The sequence below is a fragment of the Lissotriton helveticus genome, chromosome 7 (genome assembly GCF_964261635.1).
Source record: "Lissotriton helveticus chromosome 7, aLisHel1.1, whole genome shotgun sequence".
In the NCBI taxonomy this organism is placed as follows: Eukaryota; Metazoa; Chordata; class Amphibia; order Caudata; family Salamandridae; genus Lissotriton; species Lissotriton helveticus.
This window is the reverse complement of record NC_136068.1, coordinates 167294402-167311235: the sequence shown is the minus strand read 5'-3', so window position 1 is coordinate 167311235 and position 16834 is coordinate 167294402. Positions and strand designations below refer to the sequence as shown.

The following is a 16834-nucleotide window of genomic DNA, read 5'->3' as shown; positions in this document are numbered from 1 at the left end:
GAGTCTCACCACATGGATATTGATCCAACAATTGCGTCCCTCCGCATCTGCTGCATGATGTTCCAGAATGTGCATCCCATTAGTCAAGTCCGTAAACTGTCAGTTGAGCATCTGATGTCCTGGTTGCAGTTCTATCTGGAATTCTCCACATCTTTCACCCTGTTTGCAAGTTTGCGGTATTCGGCCCACAAGAGCCGCAGGCCCACTGTGACAGTGCTAACAGCTTATTGGAGGGTGCTCTTAGTATCTGTTATAGCTTGAAGAATCTTGTCCAATCGAAACTGTTTAGGGTTCAGTGCGGGTTCAGATCCCTCAGCCTCCACAGTTGTAGGTTGGGAAGGCTCCCCATCCCCACTTGAGTGCCCAGGGGCCTTATCCTTGGCTTCCCAATGTTTAAAATAGGCCCATCCCTCCACTGTGGCCCAGACCAACCGGTATAGTTCTCCTCCAGTCCCCCTCCTGCAGGCCTGTGGAGGTCACCGACCACAAGCAGGGGGGCGGTGGGGAAACTCACCCACTCTCGTGCCTCACAAGCATGCGCCGCCCCAGATAAGGGACCCCATTCCAGCAGGTCACCAAGGAAATGTGGAAAACAGTCGCCAGGCAACCTGATTTGCTCTCTCCTGGTCTCCCAGCTCTAAAGTGATCCCTCAGGTCCATACAAGGTGCCGATACGCGCCCTGGCCTACCCCAGCTGCTCCGGTCCACACCCTCGCCTCATGAGACCGGTCCCCACACATCCGTCAGAGAAGGCACTCAAGGATATCTCTGCACCTCAAGCAGCGTAGCACTGCAAGTTTGGGGAAATAGGCACAAACCTCCAAGACACCCATGATGGAAATTACAGATGTTAGTCCTGCAAGGTCCTTGGTCAGTGCTCAGCCGCACCACTCACCACCACAAAGTAAAGGAGTTCAACATGTCAACCCCAGGCTGCTTCCCAACTACGGCTGCAGGCACCAGGCCTAGATACAGGCCCGAAGTGCTCCAATCCCCTTCCGCATGGCCTTCTGTTTGGGACCCTGCAACCCATTCTCCATCCGGAGGCGGGCTCCCCAACACTGCTCCACTTCCGCTGCTGGCCTGGTGTCGGCTGCCACACAAAATGGATCCTCTGCAGCTGCAGGGCCTGCAACCCCCGGTCGTCTGGTGCCACTAGAAGCTCAAAAGGAAGAGACTGTCTAGGCGCCGGTCGCCATCTTGGGGGCCGGTTTGTTACCGCTTCGTTGTTCAGGGGCCTCTACAGACTCCCAGGAGTTTCCCGGCCCAGGTACACTGTCCTGGAATAGCAGCCACCAATCCCACTTCCAGTGCAAGCGCCAGTGGCGCAACCAGATGGTGAATACTGCAGGATAAAACACAGGCCAGCGACGAGCAAAAAGCTCAAGCGTACGCCATCTTCGGCTCACAAGCATTGACCCTGGAAACACATTTATGGCATGAGATTCCATCTATGTTGTAGGTGTTTCCTGAGCCCCAAAATTAAAGGGAAGCATAGGAGAGGAGGAACTGAAGGCCCATGAAATGGTTAAGCAAAGAAAAACATATATATGTAGAGTATCAATCCCAGGCATATATTAGAACAATAACCAATAGATTAAACAAAACAAACTAGTACAGTTTTAGAAAATATACATTTTTAATTTGATTAAAAAGGATTCAATAAAAAACAGTGCATTGATCAAAATTGATAAAAAATTATATACTAATACATGTGTATTCACAAGAAAATTTAATTAAAAAGGAGGTCAGGTGGCATCCGGTCGACGCGTTTCGACATAAAATATGCCTTCATCGGGACTTAAACCATCCAATTTCTGTAAAAAAGATTATAACAATCGTTTACTTATTACACCTTTTGTCATTCAATGATATAACTGAACTAATTCTAGTTCGTTACAACATTCTATTGGTATAAACATTCTTTTCGCAATAATGATGTACCGCCTTGTATACAGATATTTTACACCTATGCATATACAGATTTTCCCACCTAAGTCACACTTTGATATGTACGAGCAAACACGGAGATATGATACTCAGACTTCAATTATTTGGCAAAATACAAAAGTTTACACATTTAGGCACCGACATTCTTGTATATCATTCCTTCATCAAGCAATGTTACCAGGTAATCGGATCTAATGATTCAATTGGTGGTTGTCATCCATTTGCCTAGTCCATCTAAGCATTTCAATTGCTTTGTGTTTGCTTAAGGCTTTTACTAAAACATAGGCCCTTATTATTTCTTAAGTACAAGGAGAATCATAAGATAGAGAAAAAGGAAGAAAAAGATAAGAAAGGTAGAAAAATTCCCTATTTGTTACACTATTTCAGTTAAGATCCCTATTCTCGGAAATTGGCGTCTTAATTGTAAGCACTAGTTTATTATGATTTTAAGGAGACAACTTTTCATACGTTTCAATTTCATACGTTTCAATTTCTTACCTAAACTTGTGCTGGTGTACAAGGACAATACTGTTCTCTATTGTTTAAATTGCAGTGCGGCTGTATAGATGCTGTATCCTCGGATTCAAAGCTAGGTGATTTATTTACAGTTTTCTAAAAGGACCAAGATGACATGCGGGTAAGCCATGGGTCAAAAAGTCCAATTCCCTTGTTTAAAGACTTTGTTATTACGCTAACAAGATTACACATAACTGCTCACCTTTTATTTCTATTTAAAGTTCCATAGGAGCTTCCGTAGCCTGAGATTTTTGTTAAAATACGAGCAGATGACAATATCCTATTAGTCAAAAAAACCCAATTGCTTTAGTTTGTAACCCCAGTAGTACTTCCTTGTTATTCAACAGAAACATATTGCTGGCTCTCTTACCCTTAAAGGATTATACTATGTTCTTCATCTGGGGTCTTTTTAAACGGTTATTAGTAACACGACGAGGCCTCCGGTGTGTTGAATGAGGTCCTAACAATATAACATACCAGCAAAGTAAGCCGAGATTCCGTAAAACTCATTTATTATAAAAAAACTCAAACTGGCCAGTATCTAGTTAACACTTACCTAAATATCTTTAGGTGATATTACTGCGTGGTACCAATTCGTTCACGTGGGTTGGGTTAAAAATTGTATAAGGCAAGGACGTCCTGTATTCTTTTATATTCTACTGCTGTAAATGTCGGCTCCTAATCAGAGAAAGGGCGAGCAGCCTGTTAATATGTCTATTTAAACAATCACTATTTGCCGGTTCACTTTAGAGGTCTCGGGCGTCTACCTCATCATGACGCGGCACCGCAACTAAACAGAATACCAATTGCTCGCACCGTTTAAAAGTGCACACATTTTTACATTCTAATACTGCCGCTTACCTAATTATAAAGGGCCGCTGATTCATACACAGTACGGTTTCACCCTCGTGATTCTGTTTTGAGTGTACCATTTTCATAGAATTTGCATTATGCCAAGGCAGATCATTATTAAGGCCATGGCTGAAAGTCTTGAGAGAAAAAATCCAGAAGACTTCTCGTCTTTTTCTTATTTTCTCTCCTCCCTTAGTATTCGGTATCTGTACCTTTTCCAAAATGCGCCACCGTATTTCTGATGGGGCATGATTGAAATCAGAGAAATGCTCAACAAGTGTGTGTTGGCATAATGCAATTCTATGAAAATGGTTAAAAATAAACATATAACAAGAACTCTTTAAATATATACTGCATGTAAATAGGGCCTTCCCCTTTAAGAACCTAGGCTCCACGCTAACCAATGACACCCGTCCTTATAAAAGAACTCCCGATTTGCAAATCGGGGCTGTTCTCTTTGAAAAACCTGACCCATCGGCAGTGTATCCGGATTCATCGGTACTCCCGTGTAAACTCCAGGTAGGAAACCGCGTATGCCGTGTAGCTGTTAACCGACTCTAATTTAGCCTCTTGTATCAAACCGGGTAAAATTAAAATTAAAACCTTGCACCTTTGTTACTAGGAGTTACGTGCGTTTGATATCTAAAAAGACGGAATATCAGGACGTCACCGCCGTACACTCAAAACAGAATCACGAGGGTGAAACCGTACTGTGTATGAATCAGCGGCCCTTTATAATTAGGTAAGCGGCAGTATTAGAATGTAAAAATGTGTGCACTTTTAAACGGTGCGAGCAATTGGTATTCTGTTTAGTTGCGGTGCCGCGTCATGATGAGGTAGACGCCCGAGACCTCTAAAGTGAACCGGCAAATAGTGATTGTTTAAATAGACATATTAACAGGCTGCTCGCCCTTTCTCTGATTAGGAGCCGACATTTACAGCAGTAGAATATAAAAGAATACAGGACGTCCTTGCCTTATACAATTTTTAACCCAACCCACGTGAACGAATTGGTACCACGCAGTAATATCACCTAAAGATATTTAGGTAAGTGTTAACTAGATACTGGCCAGTTTGAGTTTTTTTATAATAAATGAGTTTTACGGAATCTCGGCTTACTTTGCTGGTATGTTATATTGTTAGGACCTCATTCAACACACCGGAGGCCTCGTCGTGTTACTAATAACCGTTTAAAAAGACCCCAGATGAAGAACATAGTATAATCCTTTAAGGGTAAGAGAGCCAGCAATATGTTTCTGTTGAATAACAAGGAAGTACTACTGGGGTTACAAACTAAAGCAATTGTGTTTTTTTGACTAATAGGATATTGTCATCTGCTCGTATTTTAACAAAAATCTCAGGCTACGGAAGCTCCTATGGAACTTTAAATAGAAATAAAAGGTGAGCAGTTATGTGTAATCTTGTTAGCGTAATAACAAAGTCTTTAAACAAGGGAATTGGACTTTTTGACCCATGGCTTACCCGCATGTCATCTTGGTCCTTTTAGAAAACTGTAAATAAATCACCTAGCTTTGAATCCGAGGATACAGCATCTATACAGCCGCACTGCAGTTTAAACAATAGAGAACAGTAATGTCCTTGTACACCAGCACAAGTTTAGGTAAGAAATTGAAACGTATGAAATTGAAACGTATGAAAAGTTGTCTCCTTAAAATCATAATAAACTAGTGCTTACAATTAAGACGCCAATTTCCGAGAATAGGGATCTTAACTGAAATAGTGTAACAAATAGGGAATTTTTCTACCTTTCTTATCTTTTTCTTCCTTTTTCTCTATCTTATGATTCTCCTTGTACTTAAGAAATAATAAGGGCCTATGTTTTAGTAAAAGCCTTAAGCAAACACAAAGCAATTGAAATGCTTAGATGGACTAGGCAAATGGATGACAACCACCAATTGAATCATTAGATCCGATTACCTGGTAACCTTGCTTGATGAAGGAATGATATACAAGAATGTCGGTGCCTAAATGTGTAAACTTTTGTATTTTGCCAAATAATTGAAGTCTGAGTATCATATCTCCGTGTTTGCTCGTACATATCAAAGTGTGACTTAGGTGGGAAAATCTGTATATGCATAGGTGTAAAATATCTGTATACAAGGCGGTACATCATTATTGCGAAAAGAATGTTTATACCAATAGAATGTTGTAACAAACTAGAACTAGTTCAGTTATATCATTGAATGACAAAAGGTGTAATAAGTAAACGATTGTTATAATCTTTTTTACAGAAATTGGATGGTTTAAGTCCCGATGAAGGCATATTTTATGTCGAAACGCGTCGACCGGATGCCACCTGACCTCCTTTTTAATTAAATTTTCTTGTGAATACACATGTATTAGTATATAATTTTTTATCAATTTTGATCAATGCACTGTTTTTTATTGAATCCTTTTTAATCAAATTAAAAATGTATATTTTCTAAAACTGTACTAGTTTGTTTTGTTTAATCTATTGGTTATTGTTCTAATATATGCCTGGGATTGATACTCTACATATATTGTTTACCCTGTCCCAGGATAACTATCCGTATCAGGGGGTCCTTGTTGTTAACATAGTAAGCAAAGAAAAACAAAATTAAACCCAGATCTGTTGACTGGGTGTGAGTGTTTGATTGGTTCAGATGCTCCGTCCATCACCACCCCCTTTTGTACCGCTTTGTTCGCCATAAGTTGGCAGGGTATGCTCAGACGCGAGTCCCTTGCTCACTTTGCCACTGAATTCAAGCAAGCCTGGCTGAAGATGGCTGAAATGCCAGAAACCGGTCCTAGGAAGCTTGTTTCCGGTCCAGGGAAGGCATGGCTTGGCAGTTCGGGCTGGACTGTTCCTATGAGGCACATGGTCAGACTGATTTGCATATGGCCATGTCTGAACTGGGGTGGCAGAGTGGGCTAAAGAACAGTGATGGATTAAACCCATATCTGTTGACTGGGTGTGAGTGTTTGATTAGTTCAGATGCTCCGTCCATCACCACCCCCTTTTGTACCGCATGAAATGGTTAAGAGCAGCACACATTAAGGTAGAACCACTATGAATCCAGGCCTAAGCCGGACTAGCCACACTATAGTAAGAGGGTCAGACCTGGGTCACAGCATCACACCGGGAAAATGAAGCCAAGATTAATGCCTAGCTACTCCTGTTCGTTTGGAGCTGGGAGTAAGGCTCAAGGCCCCGTACTGTAATAAGACAGGGGCTGCAGTGGTGCAGAGAGGGCTCCCACTTTATTCGAGATCCACCATTGAGCGTTGCGTGTTAGGGTTCCCATGCTCAGGGTTGGTTCATAGTCCATCTGAGCTTCTAGTAGTAGCAGCAAGTCCTTCACAAGAGTTCAAACTGGTCTACTAGACACCCAGAACTTATAGAAGTGTAGAGAAATGGGTGTTGGTCATTAGAATGAAATAACACAACATATAAAAAAATATAGAGTTGGGGGATAAGATTTACTTTTTTTTGCACCATTACTCAGTGGCGTAGAAAGCCTTAGTGCCGCCTGTGGCGGTCCCTGCATTTGCCGCCCGGCGGCCACATGCAAGACCCGGGGGCAGGGTAGCGATTGCCACGCCGACTGCCCCACACGCCGCCCCCAAAACTCATGCTGCCCGGGGTAGACCTCCTCCACCCTTTGCTGCACCACTGCCATTACTGACTTTGTATGGCCTGGTTGGTTGTTAAAATGTATTGAAAGTCATTTGTTCATGTTTAGATGAAGGAGCAGTTAGGAACTGTACCGGATAGTGACATATGTTTACGGGAGGTGATGCCTTCACCAATGAATTCCACATTGTAACAAGCAACCCTGGCCCACATTGGCATAACCTCCACACGTTCGATCCAAAATTCTCTCCCATTAACACTTCCCAAATGTTGGAAGCCCACCATCACATTAGCCTTGAAAAAGGTCCAGGGTCAGAAACAATCAACTGTGACAACAGCATCAACACCAACATACCTGTTCCATCTTCCACGTTCTCCACCTCCATCACTTCAGTGTTGATCCTTCCTCGAAATATAAATAGGTTCCCGTTGACCGACTTGGTGCGCTTCGGTGCCTTTTTACCAGCGCCCCTGGAAGCAGAACAGAAACACAGGTCCTTTCATTAATAGTTTACATGTGACCCTAAAGCAACTTTCCCCATGCATTAATAACTCGTTTAGTTTAATACATGACTCAGGTTTCTGCTCCAAAGACTATCAATATCTTTAAGATACTGAAAACAAAGCTGCCACATTCTAGATGCCAGATGATTTCAATTCAGAATGTTTAATTGTGGTAATATTAGCACATTAACCTTTATTGTGCCTGCAATTACAGTTTTCCTATTTTGCAGAACCTTAAATGGGAAATGTGACCATGACCCACCACAATGGTGCTCATTTTATCGACCTCTGAAAGATGAACAGCTGGCTCAGTCATGCAGCAATCTGCAGTCTTTGAGCAGATTTCAGCAGCATGTAACTCACTGAGCTATCGTTTATTCACAGATCTTTTCTACTCTTTAAAACTGTCACTGATTTCCGAGGAGCTCCCTAGCAGACTAGTTTAACATCCGTCACTGTAATAAAATGTAGGTCACTGGTAAAACAGCAAAGCACACCGAGGCATTCTGGGACTGGCCGACTTCGTTTGTTGGGCCTCTGGTAACTCGATCAGAGCGCACTCGAGAACGCCCATCTTTGAAATAGATCAGGAAAGTTAGACATCTGACCTATTGCAGGAGGAGAAAACTGCATTAAAACTACAGCGATAGCACGCAGGTGTGCCAAACAGGAATCAATACACGAGTTAAAGAGTAACAAACACACAGATCGTAAAGCCGATGAGAACATATGCTGAACTGTAAGGAGTTTATGCAAATAAAATCGGTTTGCTTCATTTAAGGCTCCAGAGCAGCGTCTGAAAGGCCACCAGAGAGCGCGACGTACATTTTACATATGCAAAGGAGAACAACGCACGCACTGAAGAGGTGTGCAATAGGGCTGAGCTAAAAACAGCAAAAACTTAAGTGAAAAGTCAAAATACTCTTTGCACCTGAAGGCATCGACCAACCACACAGACTGCATCTTTTTGATTGAAAAATAAAAAAGTGACAACTGGTTTTGAATACTTAAGAGTGGAAGAAAAAGTCTGCCTAACTTTCAGTGCTGTTAGCTAGTCTTGCACGTTGTGGGCAGTTTCTTTTGCAAGCGTTACTACAATAAACACGCTTGCTTTTGTGCCACACTGTATTTTCACACAGAACCTGCATGTTTTAGGTTTCTGTTCTTTTCCTGGGACTTAGTCTGAACACCATAGTCAAGGTCAAACAACAATGCCCCTGGTTATTCTTTCTGGTCAGGCACTAGCACCTAGACATAACACGAGAATACAGCTGCTGTTTGTGAGCAAACATGTCTTGTCAAGGGTTTTTTATGGTGTGTGGCTTGTTAACCATGCTATTTTTAGCATGCATTTTTTTCCAATTGTCACACAAATGCTGCATCTTAGAGCACAATTGTTTAAATGAATATTATAAACTTCCTTCATGTCTCTTGTTTATATTATTGTGGACAAGTATAAGTGAGAGAGCGAAAGAATGTGTCCTACCACCGCGATCCCCGAGAGGGTCGAGAGTATTGTGTTCTGGGGTATCAATTCACCAGTTTCTCTGGGAAGATTAGAAGGGCAAGAGAGGCACTATACCTAGTCAAACTCGGGCTCATAGATACTGAGGGGTGTCAGTACGTACATGCTAATGTTCTAGGGCTCCAAGGATAGTTCTGTTCCTGAGCAGAATCCCTGTAACACTAACAACTGGTAAACAGCCTTTACAACGAAACTTTTACAACGAACTACCATTACAACGCAACTTTTACAACGCAAACTATAACAACGCATTGCTCTGGGGGGCGCTCTAGGATAGGGAATAGGTTAATTTACTATCCAATAACCTTCCCTAGTGTCCACGGGGACTGGAGTTGGAATAGTAAATTAAACTATTTACTATCCAGCACCCCAAAGCGCTCTGCGTTGTAATGGACTGCGATGTAAAAACCGCGTTGTAAAGGCAAGCGTTGTAATAACCTGCGTTGTAACGTCATACATCCCTAACAACTAGATAGTACCAATGTGAAAAAAGAGGCATCAATAGACACTAACTCTACCAATAACAAAGTTACTTCTGAAATGATGACTGAAAAATACTCCACAAAACCAGACAGCTACAGTAGCTCAGGCTGCATTTTAGAAAACAGTACTTACTAATTTGCATTACTGTGTGCCACGTTTATACTGATGCACAGTTAGCATAAAGTAAATTGCATGGTTTTGGAGAATCACGGAGATCTTCTGTATAACGTAGGAGTAGCTCATTGCCTCAAGATGACATCTGAAGGGAGCTAAGGTGATTAGACGGGTAGGGCAAGAGGGCTTGTTGTTGGAGGTACCAGCCATCAGAGGACACATTACATTTCTAGTTCAGGTACTGTAAAATATGTGCTAAAATATACTAAAACAAGTTCAAACAACATAGAAAATCGACTAAGCATTCCAAGGTGCAGTTATCTTAAGATCATAATAGCGCTCCCTTACAACAATCAGCCAACCTCCCCTAGGGTGATAACGACAGGGGCTGCCACACACCCAAAAATCTTAATATCTATTTCAGTTGCCTCAAACGTGGCAATCATGTCAAGACAAAGCCATTCCTTCTAACCAAAGAGACCAGCCTGAAGCAATCAATTTAGTAAAATAAAGATTCAATCAGATGGATATTTCCTGGAGACAAGTTGTAGAAAACAGCTCTTCCAGCAACAGGAGAGAAGAGGTAGTGCAGACAGCAACAAAATTAAAGAACGACCCACGCAGAGCAAGTAGAAACTTTCTCATACAAGTGGAAATTTGGATAATGTTACACAAAGCAAGTGCCCTAAATTTTCTTCCTCTGTCCCAGCGTGCCCTTAAAATAAAGTCAACGTTACATCAGATTGTCCCCTACACTGTATCTCATGGCCCTCTCAAATATTATCCCAAGCAGATTGTGCCGTGCAGGTAGAGTAAGCTGGATCATTTCGTATACACCTTCTATGAAAAAGATATTCCTTCCAAAAAACACCACCTTTAAGACACACACATTAATGACTACTCTTGTCCTTGTCTTGTCCTTGAAAAGGACGCATCAAGGCTAAAGGTAACACCAGATAGATCCTCTCCAACAAACAGGCTTTCCCAGTCAACCATGATCAAGCAAACTATAAATTGATGATGTCAAACACCACTACCCATGCCTTCCTCCTCACAAACAGGAAAAGTAAATGCTAACCAACTGCAGAAACATCCATGGAAGCCATTGGATTGGCTGATATGTTTTTAGACAGAACGCCAAAATCAACTCCTGTAAGAAAGCAAGTACAAGTCTTGCTGCTAGAGCGAGCTAAAGAAGAGGGTTTGAGGACTGAAAGACAAAAGTGTTAATCCCGGGGCCCTTTCTGCCAACTATTTGTAAGAATACTGCTAAGAGTTGAGAAAGGCTTTTACTGTTTAGCTTCTGGGCAGGTATAGTGAAATATTTCCTTAATTTTCAGGCAGGAAATCAACCCCAGCTGAACTCTAGAGAATGTCCATGTACTAACATGTACAAACAAACTATGGTAGATTTTCTCTTTTTTGTGAGTATTATAAAATGTATACCAAAAAATTCCTCATACCGTTTTTAAGGCTTAAAACTCTATGGCTTTGTTTGCAAGCATATAATTTTTTACTGGTATTACCAATCGACGAAACGTGTGGACTTGTGATTCTGTTTCTTAAAGCTGCAGTCCACTCCAGGAGGTCGATGCTTTTAGATTCATTTTAGTAGAGTAGAGTGTATAGCCATGGTGTGCCTCTGGCCTTCCACTCGTGTGGAGCATCACAACTTGCCAAGTGACTCTTAGCCTGGTTTTTGCCCTCACTGATGTACAGAATCTGCATTTCCAAACACCAGAGAAGCCCTCCATGCTAGGCATGACAATGAAAGAGCTCTTATTGACAATCCTTTGACACCAATTTCTCGTTGCAGTGTTAAACTCAATGCACTCGGTTTTAGTCCATCAAAGCCAACAATCTGTCTTGACCATGGCTACTGGAGAAGCCTGAAGCCAAGTCTAACCCCATAGACCACGCCCACGCTGCAGAGCATTGCGAGCACCTTCGGATGCTTTTCAACCATTATTTTGTCATCTTTGCCACAGGGGCCAAGTCACTAGGACCAGGAAGCGTTGGATCCAGGGTCACTCAAAGCTAGTGCCAGAGAACAGAACAAGTTTACTGAATGTGATAGAATCAATGCACATGTAGCTCAAACAATGAGCTGGTTATCATTATCCAAAGGAAATCTTCATAACTGAGAATCCAAGTCTTCCTCGTTGCAGACGTTATAACTTTAGAATTCTTGCAAAGACTATGAAATCGAAGACAGACGAGAGGGTGATGGACTGATTACTTATCAGAGATCTTCGTTCCTTCATTACTTTGAATCCTATAATGACTTATGACATCAAAGACGGAGGAGAGAGTGATGGACTGATTACTTATCAGGGCTCTTCATTACTTTGAATCCTAGTATAACATCAAAGACGGAAGAGACGGTAATGGACTGATTACTTATCAGGGCTCTTCATTACTTCATTACTTTGAATCCTAGTATAACATCAAAGACGGAAGAGACGGTAATGGACTGATTACTTATCAGGGCTCTTCATTACTTCATTACTTTGAATCCTAGTATAACATCAAAGACTGATAAGAGGGTAATGGACTGATTATTTATCAGGGCTCTTCATTACTTCATTACTTTGAATCCTAGTATAACATCAAAGACTGACAAGAGGTAATGGACTGATTACTTATTACAGCTCTTCATTACTTCATTACTTTGAATCCTAGTATGACATCAAAGACGGAAGAGACTGTAATGGACTGATTACTTATTGGAGATCTTTGATACTTCCTTACTTTAAATCCTAGTACGACATCAAAGACTGACAAGAGGGTAATGGGCTCATTACTTTTCAGAGAGATTCGTTACTTCAATACTTTGAATCCTAGTTTCCTCAACATACTCCTCTTGTGGATACATAACTGTAAATAAAGTAATAATAAATGTAATAAAAAGACTGATGAGGAAGATGGACAGAGGCATTGGGGCTGTGCAGATCTTAAGAACACTAGCATAGGGTCTCTTGCATTTATTTAAGCAGCAACATGTTTATCCAGAAAGAGCTGCTTATAGCATGTCCCTCAAACAAGCACTGTAGTCTGCTGCATGAACCAGATACTTTCAATAAAAATCACTGAACCAGAAATTTTCATTAAAAACCACTGGCAACCAATGAATGCGGATATCACTTCCTAAATCGAGTTATGAAGGACTGTGCCACCACCATAACTACCATGTGGCTCTATTACGTTACTCAAGTCCCAATCCAAGCTGGCAAATTCTCAAGCAAAACATCTCCCACCCAACAGTAGGGCTTAATCAGGGCCATTGGAATTATGTGGCAGCGGAGGACCAAATTACACAGGTTGTTGAAATTATGCGACAAGAAAAAACAAATTTGGCGACATAACATGTCACAATACGTTACAGTATTATTTTGTTATGTTATAATTTAAGCAACTATAAATACTGTCTCGGCAAAAGTGCACATTATTAGTAACTGTTTAACAGCTGAATACAGGCATCAAGAACCCCAAAATGACCAATTAACCTTTCCAAGTTATGCACCATGGCACAGAAATACCTTTGGCAATTCTGTTTAGTAAAGTCTGATACGTTTCAGCTTGATACAATTTTTTGGTGGCATCTGCTAACTCTGCATCAGATGCTGGCAAGCGTGGCAAATCCATGATTATGTGGAAAATGTTGCAGCCTCAAAATCCCAGTGACCTTGGGCTCAACTTAAAGAGTATAAGAACAATTTGCAGACATCACTCAATTCAGTGCTTAACTTGAGCCAGTGGTTTCAGATGCTCAGGACGGACACCAGCACTCTCGACAGTGCCACAAGGTGGCGCTGTCTGGCTAATTTAGAGAGGAACACAACAACAGTTAATTATAAATTCAATATGCATTAAAAATGGCTATTACCTGCTGCCCAAGCCATTCCTATAGCTTTGGGGGCCTGAAATAGTCAGAATTGTTACACTTAGAGGAGTGTGACGGTTAGTGGTTGTGTTTCTACTGTCACTGGCAGGGGCAATGTGTGGTGCAAGCTGCAGTGGTCTCCTGATGAGGGCTCTGGCTCTTCAGTTTTTTTACAAATGAAGCACTGATTAATCCAAACTACAGAGTGAGACTCATCACCATAAAGGCAATCTAAAAAAAAGTAAACATTTTTAAACATGTATTCAGTTGTGGCTTATTTGGATCAGCTTCAAAACGTTGCTTCCTACCTTAGTTGGTCATGTAATGTGTAAGGTTGTCTGCATTTCCGTGTGTAATACCACCAAGGATGTCATCTTTGATGGTGAGGTTATTTGGAGGGCATGAGGCTCCTTAGATCCTACTCACAGAAAAAACTTGCGATTCCAAGATTTTGTAGGACTAGAGGCCGCTCCTTTTCGGTAGCGGCCACCAAGCCATGGAGTTCCCTACCCACGTTTATCTCCAACGCGGACTCCTATCCGGTTTTTAAAAAAACATCTGAAAATCTGGCTCTTTTCATCCTAGGTTGTTGTAGCTGTGCTTCATGCCTGTCTTCTCACAGTCCGCTATAGCACCTTGACAACCTTGGGTATAAGCGCACTTTATAAGTACTATCCTATCCTGGCGTGAGTTTTATGTTTGGATAGCAATTGCGTAAGAAAGTGGCTCTGTATATACTGCACCAAAGTAAGCTACAGTGTGCATAGAGTCCACAGTTCCCAGAGGTTTGGAAGAGGTTAAAGTCAGATATACCCTTACTCTCTAAAGTGGCAACTTGGTCGAGAAGTAAGGCAGTATCAGAGGACAGTATAAAGCATTTGTTGTACACACTCAGTCAGCAAATGGTCTCACACACTCAAGAACTGAACTCTAGGCAAATTGTTTTGTTAATAAAAATATATTGTTGTTTTATTTTATAACCACAAATAGGTATAAAAATACTTTCTCAGAATGAGATGCTACAGTTGAATACTTTCAAATAGCAACAGACTTTTCAATGCAATAGATACAGTTGTTTCAATATGCAACACAAGTTAAACACAATTATAACATTGAGTTCAATGGAAATTTTTAGTAAAATGCAATATCAGTTACTTTACGTATGTTTTTCTTACTCAGGGCTGGATCCTGGATTCAGCCCTGGTGCATCTCCTGTAAACAGTTGAAAGAAATCTTTTTTGTTACACAGGTGATTTTTAAGGAATATTTGTATGTTTCAAAAATCGACACTTGGAAGAATTTCTGGCAAAAACCAGCCAATGTTATCCTACGGAGGAAAATCAGGTTATCGGAAAATCACTGTTGTAATTACTTTTTAAGGTCAGTGTTGGGCACAAAGATCCAGCACAAGGATCTCTCCTGGCAACAGGTGAGTAATTTTGTTTTCATTGATCGGATGATTTTGATGAATATTTCAAAGTTTCAAAATTCGACACTTAAAAGAATTTCCAAGTGAAAACCAGTCAATGTTACCTCATGGAGAAAATGTAGGTTATCGGTTTTCATGTAAGTACTCGACTGGCAGAGTTAAGGTTCTGGGGTAAGACTCAGGGGTCTCCCAGGTTCAGGTAGGTACAGTAGTTGCACCCTCAGCGGCACAGGGGCAGCCGGGTGCAGAGAGAGTAGGCCCAATGTTAGCCTATGGCGGGTAAGGGACCTTTGGTTGGTGGCTGCTAGCAGGCAGACCATGTGGCTGTGGGAGCTGAGCTCCGGGTCACTTACACAGGGTAAGTGGGGAAGTAGGATAGAACAGTTGCTGCACTTCCAGTGGCACTCGGGCGGCTGGGTGCAGTGCGTTTTTGGGCCATCGGGCGCCCAATGTATTTCAATGGGAAAGCTACAAGATGAACAAAGGTTGCAGGCTCAAAGACAGAGATTCTTCAGGTGCGACCACCACTTCGAAGGGTAAGTTGGGAAGCTTTAGGATAGGTAGACACCCAGGAGTAGGGCACAGGGTGCCGTGGGGCGCCTGGTGCAGGGGTGTCTTTTGGTGTCCAGAAATCTTACCCTCTGTTGGTCGCGTTTGGAGGGGTCTCTGGTTGTGAAGCTGCAGGCGTCGTCAGGAGTGTCGAGAAGGATCCTTGGGTGCTGGATTCTGGGCCACAGTAACCAGGGGATGCCCTCGTGGTCTTTGTCCACTCAGGCACAGGCCGGGCTTGGCAGGTGCAAAGTGTGCTGGATTCGCGGTTCATGGCTGGCAACAGGGGTTGTAGATCTTTGAGCAGAAACACTGCTCGTGGGAGTCCCAGGCTTTGGATGAGGAAGGAAGTCAGGTCCTCAGGGGTTTTCGAGGTTGCTGACCACAGGAGACGCCGGGATTTAGCAGGATCAGGTTCGAGGGTCGACAGGCCGGTAGGGCTGGGGCCAAGTCAGTTGGTGTCGTTCTCTTGTTAGCAGCTGCTTGGCAGGTCTTCGATCTTCTTGTTCTTCTTTGTAGTTTCGGAATCTGGTTCTTAGAAAGGAAGGTTCAGGGTGCCCCTAAATACTAAATTTAGGGGTGTTACAGGTAGGGAAAGGACATGGACCAATGGGTCCCTTTCCTGGGGTGAGTACACACCCTATCCTGCTACTCTCCAGTGGGAGGGTGGCAGGAGCCTAGCTCTGATTGGATAGGGCTCCCCATCCTCAAGATGGCGAGAGCCCACCTGAGGGCTGGGTTGGCAGAGGCTGGCACACCCCCTTTCTTCACTTTGGTTTTCCCGCCTGTCTTCCCGCCAAAGTGGGGGTCAGAACCGGTGGGGGCCAGTTGCGGAGTACAGCAAATGGCCTGGAGAAGCTTGCATGCCTTTGAAGCGTCCCCTGCCCATCCTGGGGGAGGAGGCTTAGCACCTCGCCCCAGGATGTGCATTGTTGCAGGCCCACAAGAGCAGATGGCTCTCTAAGTTGCAGAAAACAAGAGAGGCTTTGGCGGGCCCACCTTGATCCCACCAAGGAGAAAGAAATACATAAACGTCTCCTTAAAGAATACAAATTGGCAATAATTGAGGAAAAGAGGGCTCATTTTGTTAACCTGACGGCCTCCCTCAATTCTCCCAGAGAACTGTTTAAGATCGTAGATTCCCTTTCTGCTCCCCAGACGGTGGACCCCACAGTGGGATCTCAGGAGTTCTGTGATAAAATTTCCATTTTCTTTCACACTAAAGTAGCAGATATTTATAATTCGCTTGAATCCCTCAATCTTGAGCCGGGTTCTCCCTCTCTCCCTGCCCCTTTTACACCTGGATGTCGGGCGAATTAACTCTGCCCCAGCCTCCTTAATTTTCCCATTCTTACTTTGGAGAGGATCAACCAGCTCCTTGAAAAAACCAAATCCGGTTCCCCTCTGGATCCC

The 16834-nt window shown here is 42.7% G+C and overlaps 1 protein-coding gene across 1 annotated transcript in view; it reads right to left on the bottom strand.

Annotated features, from left to right (window-relative positions):
- Positions 1-16834, bottom strand: part of PREX1 (phosphatidylinositol-3,4,5-trisphosphate dependent Rac exchange factor 1) — a 774514-nt gene that overhangs the window by 319971 nt on the left and 437709 nt on the right. Inside the window, exon 9 of the mRNA XM_078651860.1 lies at positions 7290-7405. Coding sequence (XP_078507986.1) covers positions 7290-7405 — 116 coding nt within the window. The remainder of the gene's footprint in view (positions 1-7289; positions 7406-16834) is intronic.